Source organism: Penicillium chrysogenum (genome assembly GCF_028827035.1).
Source record: "Penicillium chrysogenum strain IBT 35668 chromosome Unknown utg000002l_segment0_segment0, whole genome shotgun sequence".
Lineage (NCBI taxonomy): Eukaryota > Fungi > Ascomycota > Eurotiomycetes > Eurotiales > Aspergillaceae > Penicillium > Penicillium chrysogenum.
Window position 1 is genome coordinate 5222944 of NW_026622750.1, and position 16246 is coordinate 5239189.

Below are 16246 nucleotides of genomic sequence, written 5' to 3' on the forward strand. Positions count from 1 at the left end.
GCAAGGAAAATTTCGGTTGAACAATGCATCAAATAGAGTACGATCGTTGGTAACTAGAAATGAAGTAATCTGTGTTCATAAGGAGCTACAGTTTGCCTTGAATAACCTGGAACACTTCTCCATATCATGATAACAGCCTAGCCTTTGCGTTGCAGCGTGTGGTAACCAAGCTTCTCCCTCGCCTCGGCAATTGATGCACCGCTAGTGATTAAATCCCTAATGCCCTCTTCACTCTTTTCAATTTTTGTCGCAAGCTCAGCAACCTCGCGAGCTCGGTTTCGCGGGACAATCACCACACCATTTGCATCGGCAACAACGATGTCGCGAGGCTGAACATGCACCTTGCCAATGCCAATAGCTTCATTGACACCGCCGACTTGAACTCTGTCTTTGCCGGTTCGCATCCAGCGCCCCGCGGTAAAGATAGGGTATCCATCGTTGATGGCAGGGTTCACGTCGCGGCAGACTCCATCAATAACGGTGCCAGCAATCCCTCGTATGCCGGCGTACTGTGTCATGATATCGCCCCATACAGTACAGTCTGTCCGACCGCCGTTGTCAATGACTACGACATCACCAATGGCAACGTCGTCGATGAAATCGCCAACGCTTCCTGGCGGGATGCTCGTCGGAACGTATCGGACAGTGAAGGCCGGCCCAACCGTCACCTTGCTATAGTTGGTTAGAGGCATGATATTGAATGCCTGTCCGGGGATGCCGAGTTTATCAAGCGCGTCAGAGACCGCTGGTGTGTCTGAGCCGGCGAATAGCGAGGACAATTCCTGGTCATCAGGACTCGCTTGTTTGGGATTGCGAAGGTCTGCCGGAGCCATAGCGGCTGGCGGTGATCTGGTGTGGTGAATAGCCTCGAATTTTGTGTCATGCATGACCTCAGATACCGGTTTACCGGCTCGCACGTCCTTCACCATCAGCGCTTGACGACGATCAATTCGCTCCGCTAATTCCACGACCTCTTCGATGCGTTCAGCCTGGACGAAGACTGTCCCGCATTGATCGGCGATCACATAGTCGTTATGATTAACGGTGACGCCTTGCACCTGCAGTGCTGTTCCGGACTCGAGCTGCACGATCCGGTTGCGCGCGCTGATCATCGTCACGCCCCGGCCGTAGACGGGATATCCAATGTCGCGACTACCATCAATATCTCGGCTCATGCCATCGATGACAGTGCCGCGGATCTTCTTCATTTGCGACGCGTTGGCGATTATGTCGCCCCAGCAAGATATACCATCGGGGGCGCCGGCGATGACGAGGATGCGGTCGTCGGTAATTACGGCGTCTATGACGGGGGTGAGGAGGTGGGTTGTTGGAGCGATATCCTGCTTTTTGCCGACTTTCACTGTGTTCGCGCGGCCAACAATCTTGGGACAGTCCCAGAGTGGTCGGAGGCCGTAGGTGGCTCCTTTGAGTTGGAGGAAGTCTAGGGCATCGGATACAGTGTTTGTGTCGAGCGCGGATAGTCGGCCCAGAATGCTTGATTCACTCATATTGTAGGCTGAGTGAGAGAAATGCAATCAAAGTATGATAATGGAAAATGAGACATGAATCCGTCCTTCCTTACCGCTATATGTACGTTCGATCTATGCGCTTAAGCTCGGCGAAACGCTGCTATAGCCCCGTGGCGGCGCCTTCGGTGAAATCAATCGATATGCCGACGGGCCCCAACCGGAATGGATAACCCAACTATTCAATGGTATTTTAATGCTCAACGATTTGGCGACGGTCAAAGTGTCCAGCAATAAGCCGTCCGTTTCTCCGGACCATGCTCCTTGGATCCAGTCCGCGCATCGGAGCTCAGTATAACCATTTTCGACAACGAGCATTGTCTTCAGTAATACCGCCGCGCAGGTCGGTTACCAATATGGTAAACCAGTATCTCAACCTCCCAGTGGCGCCCGCGGACGCAGCGTTTGGTTTGATGGCCGACTTCGACGCAGACCCTCACCTTAACAAAGTGTCTCTCATTGCGGGGGCGTATCGCGACGTAAACGGAAAGCCCTGGATCTTGCCCAGTGTACGAAAGGTATAGTACTTCAAACCCCAACGGTATTCTGCGTTTAAAACACAACAGAAGGGCTAACCTTTCAATCCAGGCAAAGAATCTCCTCAGCGAAACGACCCACGAATACCTAGGTATAGCAGGCTCGCCAACCTTCCTCAACCTAGCAAAGGATCTCGTCTTCGGCTCCCTTGTGTCCAGCCTTCAGAGGAACGCCGCCTCAATCCAAACCGTCTCCGGTACAGGCGCAAATCACCTCGCAGCCACATTCCTGGCCCGCCATGTCGGCCCAGACCGAGTGTTCATCCCCGCCCCCACATGGATCAACCACCGTTCTATTTGGGAAATGGCCGGAGTAACTGTTGCTGAGTATCCATATTACTCACCCAGCACAAACAGCGTCGATATAGCAGGGATGTTAGCTGCCCTGGATCGCGCCAAGCCTAACGACATCGTCATTCTGCAGGCGTGCGCGCATAACCCCACAGGAATGGACTTGTCCAAGAATCAGTGGGTGCAGGTCGCGGATTTGGTCTGTCGAAAGAAGCTATTCGTCGTCTTCGACAGCGCGTACCAGGGTTTCGCAAGTGGCGACGTCCACGGGGATGCCTGGGCTGTTCGTCACTTCGCGGCGACTATCCTCGACAGTGCCGAGACGCATGCGGGTCTGGGCATGTGTGTTGCACAGTCATTTTCAAAGAATTTCGGACTGTATGGTGAGCGTGTCGGTGCATTGCATCTTGTTGTCCCTGCGCATCTCTCGGTGCAGGGCGCGCGTGGTGAACTGATGGCAATTGCACGCGCTGAGTATTCTAATCCACCCCGGTTTGGAGCAAGCATTGTTGAGACGGTCCTTGGGGATCCAGCGCTGAGGTCCCAATGGGAAGCGGATTTGGATACGATGAGCTCACGGATGCGTCGGATGAGACGTGAGTTAAGGAAGAGCTTGGAAAAAGAGACGGGGCAGGATTGGTCCCATCTTGAGATGCAGATTGGGATGTTCAGTTATACGGGGCTAAACAAGGACCAGGTTTCGAGACTCAGAAATGAGTTCCATGTCTATTTGTTGCCGTCTGGTCGGTTGAGTGTTTGTGGGTTGCATGATGAGAATGTGGAATATGTGGGGTACGCCGGTGGCCAGGTCATGAAGAGCTAGGATTACTGTATGAATGCTATTCGAGAATTAGCATTATATCGCTTTTACGCGACATAGAATTTTGAAAACGGCAATATGTCAGCGCATGAGTAGTCACTTGCCGACAGCAAGGCATTGCACACACCAGATCTCACATTTCTTTGTGTTGGTATCAAAGCAGCTGGGCTGCAGAGAGCGGCCATTCTCTCATGTTAGAAGTCAACGTAAAGATCTGACCCAGTACATCGGCATCGCATTGGGTGGCGTATTCAAACAGCCTTCTTAGCAAGAGTCTCCTTTCCAACCTTGGAAGGTTCTTCGATGAACCCTTTGATGACATCTCCGGGAGTGGCTACCTAGGTAGGTAGTTATCAAGAAGTTTTGAGCCCTCAGTGTCGGTCAGTGGGAAACCATGGAATCAAAGAGCTTTAATTCCTTACCAGGGTTAATCCTATCAGTATTAACACAGCCTTCTATGATATGTTAAACAAGGGCGAAGACTGCCTGCAACCTGGAAAATGAAAGATGCGACCGATCTTAGACCATGTTTCGGGGAGAAAGAGGGACAAATGTGATTCAGGGCGGAATGTAACGCGTTACCGCGTTAGAGGGGCTACGCCGGCCACGGCGAGCTTGAACCTGAACGTGAAGGCCTCGAACATTATTTCCCCCAAGAGGTACTCTTACTTCCCTTATTTTCCGGCTATCTAATAAATGTCTAGTCTACCATACATGTTATTGTGATATTAAATCGAATTACTCGACAATGCAGTCCGATTCAAAGCCTTCCAAGGGTCAGCCAAGGAACCCCGGAATTCAGGGCTGCTACTGTCCCCTTCGAGCCCTTCAAAGGCCAAGTGTGCGATGGCATTCCAGATAAACAGTCCAGACCTTTTTTTTTCATTTCTCAAAGGCTGTATAAAGCTAAGTCCCACCCCCAGATCGTGAGTTTACGCGACAACGACAACCGCCAACACCGCGCCATCGACATGGGTTCCATCAACTGAACGTTTCTCTTTTTCTTTTTTGGCATATACCTCCATTGACGCCTTGATCCATCGCGTCAGTGCCTCCCACTTGACCTTCTACGCGGCTATCGTCAATCGCAACCTTCGTACTTTGCAATGGGGCCCCTATCTATACCAGTCCTGTTAGCGGGCTTCCTCGGGTATGCATTGGCTGGCATCCACCATCCTGCGCATGGCCATCACCATCACCATCGACGCTTGATGCCGGCCATCGAAGACTTCAAGCTGCAAAATCCGCCTTGGGATAATGTGAATAACGCTCCGGACGATTTCGTTGTGGAATCCATAACGCTCACAACAACCACAACCGTTTTTGGAAACTGCGCGCCAACCAATCCCGTTCACTCCACCCTTACGCTTGTTGAGCATAAGTCTGAGCCTACGCCATGTTGGCATAATCATGATGTGTACAACGTCGCCGCCCCCGAGGCATACGAGAACCACTGGTATCAACATGAACCGCAGCCGGAGCCTATCCTCCCTGCGCCGATAAATATAATGCCCGCTCGGCCTCATTTAACTCAACCTAAGCCCGCAGTTTTTGGAGTGACAGAGCCAGAGGTGACCACTACCATCTTAAAGACACAAACTGTCACCAAAACCGCCACAAATACCGTAAGGGTCACCGTCTACCCAGATGTCAGCCCTGTGCCACTTGCCAACGCACCCCCGGGGAATCCCTCAAAAGAAGAAAAAGCCGCGGCCCTTGCAGCCACGCTGCCAAAGGGCTCTTTAGAAGAAGAGAAAGCCGTCCCAGTTAAACGCCCCCCCCACCACCTCCCAAGAACAACGGCGGACCAATTGATGCCGTCCTCAATCTGCCAAACGAAGTCCTCCCTGATCTCCCAGTAGTCAACGAGATCCTCCCAGGGCCAAAGCCAGACAAGCCTAAGCCAGTGGAGTGGACCGCAACACCGCCGAAAGGTCAATTCTCAACAAAAGGATTCGGGGGACGTACTCCGCCAAAAGGAAAAGGCACGGAGATTCACTACCAGGGCAATGTCGGAAAGCCTTGGGGAAGCAATATCATCAACGTCAGTCCAGCCGAGGCACACGCCTACAAATATGTGGCGCAGTTTACAGGTCCGAACGATGTCCCGTGGACGGTGGTTGTGTGGAATAAGATCGGGCCTGACGGTAAACTGACTGGGTGGTATGGCCACTCTGCTCTTACATTCACTCTTGCACCCGGTGAGACTCGCTATGTTGCTTTTGACGAGGACTCCCAGGGTGCATGGGGTGCTGCGCCTGGTGACCACCTGCCTACGGATCAATGGGGCGGATACTCGTGTACCTGGGGCGAGTTTGGGTTTGGGGATGGCGAGAATAATGGCTGGTCGGGATGGGATGTTTCGGCTATTCAGGCGCAGATTGCGAACCAACCTGTGCAGGGGATGTCGATCTGTCAGGCTAATGGGAAGGGATGCTCCATAATCACGCCAGGTGCTAAGAAGGTCGTTGATGCTTATGTCAAGTCGAAAAAGCACCTGGATGGTATTGGTGGTTCGGCGTCCCCTGGTCCTGTGCGGCTGAAAGTGGTGCTTGATTATCGGGGGTGAAGATGAAGTTCTGTATATACGCATGCATTTTGCAGCTGAATATCGATTATAGGAGTGATTCATTTATTGAACGATGCAAACGTTCCCCAGGCTATATTTCATATACGAATCTTGCCTGATGGAAATGTGTCTGCAGCGCATACTCGCAGTGCAATTGGAATCACTCAAACACAAATTTCTCGACCTCGACTCAATTCATCGCGGGAATGTCAATCTGCTTGATAGTCCATACCTTTCCATCCTGGCTGGATGAAACCTCAGCGTAGGTAGCACCACCGGCGCTAGAAATCGTCGAGCCAAAGGTAGTATCAGCTGAGGCCAGAGTGATAACCGTGTTCAAATATTTCTGCGGGGCGATAGTTCCTGAGCAGTTGTCGTTGCACTCAGTTCCGGTACCGTATCTAGCTCCAGTCAGTATCATCCTCGGTAAATACCATCCTAAACGGAACATTGACTCACCCTCGCATGTAGGGTCCAGATTCGTGAGTGTAAGTGGAAAGCTCAGCACCAGTCTTGCCGTTTGTAACAGTCCTGCAAATATTAGTGAAGTATGTAGTCATCTTGGGTTTATACTTACTGCTTCCAGGTCTGTCCGTCGGACTCAAGGTTGTACTCAATCCGCACCTCGTCGGTTCCGCTCACGGGTGATCCAGGGCCATCGAGCTGGCCAAAGCTGCCAAAGACACTGGCCCGCACACACCACTGGCCGGTGCTTGCTCCGCACCATGCGTTGCTCGACCGGCTTTCCAGGGTAGTCTGGACTAGGTCGCCAGTTCCGTTGGACATCTATGGTTATTAGTGACCAGAAGACCCCTTAGGAAAACCGAAGACTCACCCCAGGCCAGAGGAATAGCACACCGTTCTGGGTCTCTGGTGCAGCTCCTGGGATTAGAGTCGTGACGGCGTTGACGATAGTGGACTTAGAGGGACCGAGCGAGACACTACCACCCCAGGAGTCATCTCTCTTGACAACTGTCTCTAGTAGTCCTGCGCTGGCAAGGCCGGCAGCGGCGAGGAAAGGTACAATGAAGCGCATTGTGGTAATTATGAGCTAGAAGATTGCAAGTATATTCCGTCCAGTCGCTAAGTGTTCCTTCGGTTGGAGATCTCAAGTATAGAGCACTTGATCAATTGAAATTCATGTCGGCGTGAGCAATCCGTCAATTTATAGTTTTCTCCGGCAAGACATGGGCCATCTCCACCGGTGGAGTGGTGGAATTCACTAAAAGCGGAGCGCCTCCGGAAGCTCTTCAGAGCCGGATGTTTCACCTTAAAACAAGCCTAAAACCAGGCTGATTGGTGAAAGTTCGCCATCTGCATGCACGAGGACACCTCATTGACGCATTAATTTCGGCCAAACGAGGCCCAGTCAGGTCGGAAGCCCTGCTTATCGGCTTTCTATTTACCTGACAGGATCTATTTGAGGTGACAGCAGGACACTAGCCAGTACTCGAGTTAGACTACAACATCGGTGCAGTACACAACAGGCAAGAAGACTTTGGTAATAGATAAAGTCCCATAAAGTCGTTTCATATTGCAATTCACGTACAAAATATCAATCCCTCCGGCATATTGTTCTGCAAGGCCAACTTGTTAACTTTCGACCGGGTGGGTATCTCATTCCAAGTATTCCCCCTTGGTTTCGGCATGGATCACATCAAACAGGGGCTTCGCACTAAACCAGCCAGCCTTCGGGGTCCCCACTGTTTTGTAAGTGAATGCCGCATCGGCTTCTTCAATCTTCACAGTTTGGCCGCCTCGTCCGGTAGCTGCTGCATCCGCTAGAAGTTGCGCGTAACAGCATTTTTCCAGGCTCACGAACCAGAACACTGTTTCTTCAATTGTATTGCCGACCGTCAAGAGGCCATGGTTTTGCAGCAGGGCTGCCTTTTTGTTGCCCAGAGCTTTGGCGATGTTCTGGCCTTCTTCTTCTGCGAGCACGACACCTTTGAATGATGAATAGAGAGCCAAGTCCTGATCCTGTTAGAGCTGGACTCTCACATGGGGTGCCATCGAAGAAAACGTACATTGTGGAAAGCACAGGCATCTTGCGAGATGATATCGAGCGGTCGGCCCAGCGAGCAAAACGCCCGTCCATGGAGACTATGGCTGTGAGCAGCGCAGTTCACCTCGGGCCGTGCTTGATGAATAGCGGAGTGGATCATAAATGCAGCGGCATTCAGCATTCGATTCTCTCCGCCCGCAATGACCTTGCCATCGTGGTCGACCTGGATTAAGTCTGATGCCTTCATCAACTTGAATGCCGTGCCGAATGGATTCACCCAGAATGTTGTCGGATCCACCGGATCGCGCAAGGTGATGTGTCCAGCGACGCCTAATGGTATTGTTAGTTGTTGATTGGATGATTCGCTGCAGGACCATCCATACCCTCGTCGTATCCTTTATCGCCAAAGATTCTGAATGCTGCTGCTAGGCGGCCCTTTAAATATTCTCGCTCCTTCATTTTATCCTCGAACACAGGCATACTGGGCATCTGCATCTTGATCTTGGCCTTTTCGGCACCCGCCGCTTGAGATGACTGTGGTGCTTGCATGCTGATGGTGTTCGCGAGGGTCTCGGTGGAAGTTGGAGGAGCCATGGTTGTTACTCGTCTATATTGAGGATAGTCGAGACACACGGGAGTTATATATCTGCTTCCAAGGCCATCCAATACTCTTAACGCGGAGAAAACACCGAAGCGGGGTTGCTGATTATCAACGTTGTTGGATTGGCTGGAGGGAGCCGAGGTTGTGTAGCTTCTCCGCAACCGGATATCCTCACATTGGTCGCCACCGGAGGATAACATTGTAGCCCTTGAGGGTAGTTGAGGTAGACTAGATAGTACATGTTGAGGAAGATTGAGCAATAAAAGAATAGCTAACGCGGAACTGAAATACACCGAAATCAAATCGCTGGACTTTAGCATAGCACTTGGAATCATTAATGCATCAAATCGTGATAGCTTGCTCAAGAGTTGAACAAGGCCTTTGGGTTACCTTTTCCCCGACCCATGAGATCTAGGTTGTAGATCTTTATAGCGGAAACAGAGGTGCCCGATGGACCTCCGCCATCAACGCCTCGAACAGTTTACGGTCGGCTGGGCTGGAGCTTTGGCTGATCGTCGCATGACGATGCGGAGATCCAACCAATGGCTTCAAATCGGCTTCACACAAAGTTCCTGTCACTGGTAGTTTCCCAGTTTGGAAGTAGTGGCGAATGGCCTTCGCTACGCAGATCGATGGGGCTGTGAGTGTTGTATGCTAGGAGATATGTCAGGGATGAATCACTGGAGGGATTACCGCGAGTAACTCACCCCTTCTGATTCTTGCTGTAGCAATCTAGATCCTGGGAAGATTCGGGACATGTGTTGCGCACTGAGACAGTTAGCTTGAGCGGCCACTAGCGACGGGCAGATACACACCTGCGGAGGGGTGTCACTGGGTCCAGAGTGTTTGATACGAACAGCATGGGATGAGCCGTAGTAGCGCCCCATGGCCCTGATACCGGTTAGTTGCGAACGCGTTGAGGCCGTGATAGGGCATACCTGCGAAGGGGTACTTAGCCTTAGCTTTCCATCCAACACAGCTCAATTGCAATTGTGCCCAATAATCGCCCAGAGATGCACTATCCGCAACTAGGCTAGACCATTCTTCCCGGAACTGCTCAATGTTAGGAGATGTTAAATGTTCGCCATCTGAGCACATAATAGCAGCCATGGCATAAAGCATGTTATCCTGCGACGTAGCACATTCCGGTGACCAAGGCCCAGCAAGACTGCATTTGTTGGACGGACATGCACCGAAGTGGTTACCATGCTTGAAGTCAGCCATGGGAACTGCATTCCCCTTGCCCAACTCGGTCATTCTGTCTGCCAGGACGGGAAATGCAAGGAGGGGTTGGTAGGTGGCAACACGCTGGATTGCTTTGATGTCCGTCCAAGTCACAACTTCTGGTCCCCGTGCCGCAGATGCCATGACGGGGATTGAGGTGTTGAAAATCTGGTTCTCAAGTTGCCAGTACGCTGCCCTGATCGCTTCTGGACCACCCTCTACGTAGAATGGACATGCGACGGGTCCAGCCTCGTCACAGTATTGACCAAATCGATCAAAGATAGCATCTGCGTCAGCAACAACGTTCGGTCCTGTTCCTTGGTAATACTTCACCATGTCGACCACGCCATCGAGAACAGCTCGTGTGACTCGTTCAGGGAAGAGCGAGGCAAAGGTAGTTCCAAGCAGGGTACCGTATGAACGACCCCAATAGAGAAGTGGCTCTTCTCCGCGGTGCCATTTGGTGCGTTGTAGGACTGCGTTTCCTTCATCCAGTCCATAGCACTTATTGTGGGATGTCTGGGCTCTCCGGCCTTCGTTCTCGCGCCATTCCCCATGACGTTCAATGATGGTCAGCATGTCCTGCGCGACCAGTGGGGTATTTACGTAGGACATCATTTGTTCGTCTGATCCTGGACTCGACATATCAAATACCGAACAACCCGAGTTCAACGCTTCGGTCCGCTGCCAGTTCCTCTGTAAGGAATCCGGTCCGCTTCCCAGCATGCCTTCCGCGGAGACTTGCAGCTCCCAGTTCCTTTGGGATACGGGATCAGGGAAACACATCACCGGAGGGGTTGTGGAGCCCACTCCACGAGGATCAAATCCGATAATATCAAAATATTTGTTGCCAGTTCCTTCTCCGGCCTCTGCTCCGGTCTCTTTTGGGTCGGCCTCCGCATCAATAATCAGCTGGAGATCCCGACCCGCCTCGAACGCTTGCACTGTTCCCGGTCCACCAGGTCCACCTGGGCTATGAGCAAAGATCATCATATCAAGTGCAAATTGGCTTACCAGGATTGACCAGGACCGCGCCTCCATACCGCGGATCTGTGACTGGGACCTTGGCCGGCAACCGTACAATAGCCAAGGCGAATGTGCGACCTTTCCCATCAGTCCGCTCGTAGTCCATAGGCACTTCCAGTCTCGCGCATTGGAACTCATCGCCGCAGTTATGGTACTCCAGCGACTGCGAAGGAACGATTTCGTCCCAGGTGACTGGGATGTTCAAAGGCTCGACCACCTTCCATGAGGGTAGTGGAACAGGCCAGACTAAAAGAATCAACACAGCAGCAAGCAGGGGCAATCCCCAGCGAGCATATCGATGAGGTGCCTGGTGTGCCTGGCGTACCTGGCGCCCCTGATAAGGCGATAAAGGCACGGATTTCCCGTCCATCACGCGACCAAAACATCCAAAACAGAAATTGACCAAAACACGCAGAAGGGCAGTTTCCCCCAAAGCGGAAAAATCCCAAAAGTCCAAGGGGACAAGAATATAAAACGAACAAGTCAGAAATCAGACAAGTCTTTTCGAATCCCGCCGGTCCCGCCAAGTGGGGGTTTCCCTTTTGGCCTAAACAGTCCGATCATCCATAATAGCTTGCATTCTATTGGGAGTCTATCGAATACAGTTCAGATCAAAAAAGAAAAAGAAAAAAAAAGAAAAAAGAAAAGTGTCGAGCAATAGGAGAAGGGTCATGGGCCAGTGCACCTGCATATCTCCAGGGTCCAGTAGCCAAACATCTTCCGGAGAGCCAAGTGCGCCAACCACATTGCAATCTTGGAAAGCGACCTGGTCTTAATAAACTTCTATTTTCACATGGTGTTTATACGGAGGGAAGGAGGGAATAAACGAGGAATAAATTCATATGAGGTATAACTAACAGACCGAAACCTGACTGATCTCACTTTGAAGCTCGGATCGTCATGCCACGATAACCGCCAGCCGCTCGAAGTGCGCCTTGTCCATGTTTCCCTGACCCGATCTACGAGTCTACGGTACCTGGAACTACATAATGCTGAATAAGGGACTCCATGAAAGGACCGCGGAACCTCCTGTCCCCCATGAGGATCCTAGTGCGCCTGCTGTAGCGGTAAAGGCGAGCTCTTGGCTTACTTCCATAAGCGGCAGGCCTTGTATTTCACCGAGGAATACCAGGCTCCATGGGGAGGATCAGCCAGATCCAGGGAAGATCTTTCAGATGAACTAGCGTTAAGCCGGGAAATTTTGAAAGCGGTCACGGTTGACACAAGAGAGATGGTTCGATTATGAAGAATGAAGAGAGTCAATACGAATGAATACCTTGCTTTAAAGATTTCGCAGCGCCCCCGGGTATGTACACGGAAAAGTCAGGAAGATAGCACGGAAAATGCCCCCATTGAATAGCAAGAAACCCACCCCCAATCTATCCCCGTGTGCAGATGTAAATAAAGATGATGTCAACTTTGTCGGAGCTTCGTCTCGACGCGGAATGCAAATACCTAGGTAGGTCGAACCGCTTAGTCGTGGCTGCGAGGTCGCTTTCGAGGGTTGATAGCCCGGCGACCAAGAGACTCTGCGCGGCTGGCGATGGAATCCTCGACCCGCTGGAGGTATTCGACAAACTCGTAATAGTTATCGAAGTCCAGGTGAGTCTTATCAGCCTCGTTGCGAACCCTGTTCATCAGATGCTCAAAGAGATGGCGCATGCGGTCGCGCTCCGAGTCGTTATTCGGGAAATGTGGAACCCACTGCTGCATCCAGTTGGAGAAATCAGTCACCGACTGCGCTGGTCGCTGATAGCTATCCATATAGCGCGCCCTAGCGACATCGGGGTAGACTCCGTTCTGGAGCTGGTGAATAAGGAAGGTACAGAATCTGTCGTAGGTGACCGTTTCGGCCGGTAGGTGACGTACGTGACGCTTCCACTCATCCTCGATATTAAGGGCAACGTGCTTAAGCGCCCGTGTGACCTTGCGCTCATCGATCTTGTACCACTCCGGATATTTATCAAAGTGCCGCTCTAGACCCATAGAGAAGTTCTTGAACTCTCCCAAAGCTCGTCCGTTGTATACCGGCACATTGGGCACCGGTGGGGCCTGGACGGATGATTCGGGATGAAAGGATCGGGCGGAAGGTTGCAGACTGGAACGAGATTCAGTCTTAACAGCTGTTTGTGCGGCGGGGGACCTGGTAGCTGCTGCGAGGGCTCGCAATTGCTCGAGGTTCAAACCGGACACGTTTGCGGGTCTAGGCGAAGGCTTCGGTTCGGACGGCTTAGCCTCCGATGGACGACGATCAGCAGCTTGAGTCACGGGAGCTGGAGCGGTAATCTGCTCCGATCGGGCAGCAACAACCTTCTTTTGGGCTCCATCAGTACCGGCCTTATTGTTCTGCTTCGGTTCGGCTCTGGATGGAGTTGAAGCAGGGGTGGCCGGGGGCACTTCCAGGGTGGTCGCGGCCAGAAGTCGAGTGCGGGCCAGTTCCAATTCCCTCTCCTCCTCCGCAACCTTTTGTTTGATGTCAATGAGCTCACGCTGCTTCTTCAGTCTGGACAACTGAGCTTGCGCTTGGCGGATTTCCGCCTCCAGGTCGTCGGCAGAGCCGACAGGCGCTGCAGGCTCGGGATCGGTGGTTTGGAACATCTCATTCAGACTTTCCCATCGCTCTTGAATTCGATGAATGTTGGATTCAGAGCCAGGTTTGGTGTCTGGCTCTGACATAGCGATTTTTTTTAATCCTTGCGCGTCGCAGATAAGATAGTGTGCGGAGAAAGAAAGTTCCGAGTCCGTGAAGAACCCCACAGTGCCTCAGGCAGCGACTGTTCTGAAGCCGATGGACTATGTCAGAGTGATGCTTGAGTCTGAGGTTTCTCGAGGAATCTGGATTGTCGAGAGCGCTGCGGGGTGAGTGGTCTCAAAAGGGTTACTTGATTTCAGTGTCTCGCTCTGCTTCCCGATCTAGTACGGGCAACCGCAGCATATGTGATCTATAACTCTGTCATGAAAACCAGACTATTCCCAAATTTAAGGGACAAGCAGTTAAGAAATATTATTTATGTTGCTTTGCCTAGTCAACTTAATAGTACTAGAGCGAAGAAAGAGGATATTCATCAAGGGAACACCTCGACTCTTATATATTCTATGACGATGTCAGCATCATTATTGGACCACACCAAATTAAACTACCTAAGAAGGTTGCTCTTCGTCACATTTTTGGATACTGTATGAAAGGAGCTCTGAATGGCACGTTGATAGACTATAGTATTCTTTCTTACACCTAGAATCCAAAGACCTGTGAAATTGGTGCCGAAAATGACCACTTTTAACTGTTTCCGTTATAAGGCTCACCCCTCGCGGATCTGACTTCACTAGGAGTCCAGAGACCTGCACCATTGCTACAATGCAGTTTAACCACCAACGCAGACATAGTATCCCAGCCACAGGTTACTGCACGCCGCGTCGATCAGTGTGTTCCAAGCACGGAACTACGTCAACGTGATCCCCGCATCCGTATTTATCGACCAGCAGCTCCAGCAGCTGTCACCGTCCTTAATTAGGTGGAAGCTCTTGCAGTTGCTGACGATTCCAGGCATTTGGGGCGTGGGGCCTGAGGGCTCAGGTGCTGGCTGCGCCGGGAACATGTACACAGATGTAGTAGTCCAACCAAAGGTTTGTGCATTGTATGAATGTTAGATCCGTTAGATCCAGGTTTTGTAGAATGGAACTCTGTTCCGATTATGTAACAGAAGAGGACAAGGGAAGGTGAAGATACCATACTTCGTAGCAATGGTGTTACACTGATCCCCAGATGAGACCTTGTGGAAACCATCACAGCTGCCTACAATGCCGGGCATAGTGGGGGAGTTGCTGGGCGCCGTCTCAGTGGTAGTTGGGGACTGGGTGGTGGTGGTGCTGGCAGCAGTGGTGGATGTAGTACTCGAGGGGTCATCTGTGGGGGTGCCCATCACGCAGTATGACTTGCTAGTATCGAGATTTGGGACAGGTGATTCCGGGGTTCAGCTGCTGGAGAGCGCTGACCGAGAGGGCCCAGCTGCTAGCAAAGCTAGAGAATATCCGTAATCCAGAGCTTGTCTGACTTATGTTCAAGGGTAAATACCTAGGTACTACATCCTGACTACTTTAGGACTAGTTAAAGCCCCGGGGCCCTTGCTAGCTTATTGAGTGTACAGAGTACTTGTTGACATGCATGGTATGTCTTTATCCCTTTGTGCAGACTGAGCTTTTGCTTTGTCAGTTTGATATGTCAGTTTGCCATTTCTTTGTTAGTACAGGCTTCATATACAGCCTGCTTTTCCATAGATTCATAGCATGCATCTTCTTCCCGATTTTCCCCATGCTAGTTCAGTAGAGCACGGATATCATTATTTGCCATCTGGTGCGAGATGGAAGATTTTGGATATCCCAAAGGGGTAAAAGTGCCTATAAGAGTATAAGTCAACCGGAGCCGGAGCACCCCGACCAGGAGCGTTCAGCGACTAGGGGCCCATGTCCACCGCCGGTTAGCGTTGATAAAGTACAGAAGCCAAGCCTTAGCAGGGGGAGAATCCGCGCTTCCCGGGGCGGAAAGAGAACATCCATGGATGGTAGGGTCTTAAACCCCGTAAGATTGCCCATGAACTGCCAAGGCGCGACCTTATGCGGGCAAGAATTGAATGTCTCACCTGTTCTTTCAACCCCATGCCACCATTTGATTGACTCTATATAGCGCATAACCCCTATTTTTGTGCATGCCTCCGCCATTCAGTACAAAATTGAATTTCTTCTTCGTAAAACCGTCGTCTAAATCAATCTCCGTGTTTTCCTCTCCTTCGTAACCTTCTGACACACTGTTAAAGGCCCGACTCGCCCTCAGCATGCACGTTTCCTGGGCGAGCTGGTTGCTCGTTGCCTGTATGGGGACCACAATCAACGCTTCTAACATACTAGAAGTGGACCTAGTGTTCCCGCGCAACGAAACATATGCGCCAACCGAGTCGTTCCCGGTCGTCTTTGCTTTTCAGAATCCAGAGCGTGCGAGATACCTGAATCCGCACATTTCCTACAGTATATGGAATTTGGATGAAGATAACGGCACCGTTACGCGGTATCATGATTTCAGATCGGCAAACTGGACCGGCAATGGCCCCTACCTTGCACACGAGTTCTTTACCCTAAGCAACGAGGGTCGATGGAGAGTGAGATGGACCCTGACCTGGCAGAGTTGCAACGAGTATGCCTTTGAAAATCATCTCAACGTGGCCGATATGATCCGCAACACGTCTACTTGGTCAACCTGGTTCACCATTCAGAGTTCCGCCCCCAATGTGGATCTCGTTGCTGCCACAGCAAACAAGACATGTCCAGGGGAATACGGCGTGACAATCGATGTGACCAACAAAACCATGCAGGTCCCGCGGGGCGTTGATTGGTCTGGCGGGGACTACACCAATGGCACATGCGCAGTGGTGGCGTCCTCCGCTCCGACTCCTAAACCGGATCCTTGTCGTGTCAATATTGACAAGACCATTGTCGCAAGCATAGAGGCGTCTTTAAAAACTCGCTTATGCAACGGATTAAACCCGCCAACCGATTGCCCCGAGGATAATAAGAATGCCGCACAACAACTGGTTGTGACTAGCATATTCTGTTTGTTAGCTGCATTTGGGGCGTTGGGCGTTTTTATGATGTGACCG

The 16246-nt window shown here is 51.4% G+C and overlaps 9 protein-coding genes across 9 annotated transcripts; 3 read left to right on the forward strand and 6 right to left on the reverse strand.

Moving 5' to 3' along the window:
• Positions 1–137: 137 nt before the first annotated feature.
• On the reverse strand, positions 138–1508 carry N7489_005184 (RraA family protein; the record flags this gene model as incomplete). Its single annotated transcript, XM_056710936.1, has 1 exon — positions 138–1508. One exon carries the CDS (start codon positions 1506–1508, stop codon positions 138–140), a length of 1371 nt encoding a protein of 456 aa, XP_056569357.1.
• Positions 1509–1882: 374 nt separating this feature from the next.
• Positions 1883–3176, forward strand: N7489_005185 (uncharacterized protein; the record flags this gene model as incomplete). Its single annotated transcript, XM_056710937.1, has 2 exons — positions 1883–2044; positions 2115–3176. 2 exons carry the CDS (start codon positions 1883–1885, stop codon positions 3174–3176), a joined length of 1224 nt encoding a protein of 407 aa, XP_056569358.1.
• Positions 3177–4279: 1103 nt separating this feature from the next.
• On the forward strand, positions 4280–5742 carry N7489_005186 (uncharacterized protein; the record flags this gene model as incomplete). Its single annotated transcript, XM_056710938.1, has 2 exons — positions 4280–4939; positions 4969–5742. The coding sequence occupies 2 exons, from the start codon at positions 4280–4282 to the stop codon at positions 5740–5742; spliced, it is 1434 nt and encodes a 477-aa protein (XP_056569359.1).
• A 190-nt stretch (positions 5743–5932) lies between these two features.
• Positions 5933–6778, reverse strand: N7489_005187 (uncharacterized protein; the record flags this gene model as incomplete). Its single annotated transcript, XM_056710939.1, has 4 exons — positions 5933–6143; positions 6202–6273; positions 6320–6528; positions 6578–6778. The coding sequence occupies 4 exons, from the start codon at positions 6776–6778 to the stop codon at positions 5933–5935; spliced, it is 693 nt and encodes a 230-aa protein (XP_056569360.1).
• Positions 6779–7359: 581 nt separating this feature from the next.
• Positions 7360–8341, reverse strand: N7489_005188 (class II aldolase/adducin family protein; the record flags this gene model as incomplete). The annotated part of the gene is made up of 3 exons (XM_056710940.1): positions 7360–7716; positions 7770–8077; positions 8131–8341. 3 exons carry the CDS (start codon positions 8339–8341, stop codon positions 7360–7362), a joined length of 876 nt encoding a protein of 291 aa, XP_056569361.1.
• A 433-nt stretch (positions 8342–8774) lies between these two features.
• Positions 8775–10968, reverse strand: N7489_005189 (alpha/beta hydrolase; the record flags this gene model as incomplete). Its single annotated transcript, XM_056710941.1, has 5 exons — positions 8775–9002; positions 9056–9116; positions 9164–9239; positions 9287–10540; positions 10587–10968. 5 exons carry the CDS (start codon positions 10966–10968, stop codon positions 8775–8777), a joined length of 2001 nt encoding a protein of 666 aa, XP_056569362.1.
• Positions 10969–12071: 1103 nt separating this feature from the next.
• Positions 12072–13274, reverse strand: N7489_005190 (uncharacterized protein; the record flags this gene model as incomplete). The annotated part of the gene is made up of 1 exon (XM_056710942.1): positions 12072–13274. One exon carries the CDS (start codon positions 13272–13274, stop codon positions 12072–12074), a length of 1203 nt encoding a protein of 400 aa, XP_056569363.1.
• A 977-nt stretch (positions 13275–14251) lies between these two features.
• On the reverse strand, positions 14252–14518 carry N7489_005191 (LysM peptidoglycan-binding domain-containing protein; the record flags this gene model as incomplete). Its single annotated transcript, XM_056710943.1, has 1 exon — positions 14252–14518. The coding sequence occupies one exon, from the start codon at positions 14516–14518 to the stop codon at positions 14252–14254; it is 267 nt and encodes an 88-aa protein (XP_056569364.1).
• Positions 14519–15427: 909 nt separating this feature from the next.
• N7489_005192 (uncharacterized protein) lies at positions 15428–16243 on the forward strand (the record flags this gene model as incomplete). The annotated part of the gene is made up of 1 exon (XM_056710944.1): positions 15428–16243. The coding sequence occupies one exon, from the start codon at positions 15428–15430 to the stop codon at positions 16241–16243; it is 816 nt and encodes a 271-aa protein (XP_056569365.1).
• Between the last annotated feature and the right edge of the window lie 3 nt (positions 16244–16246).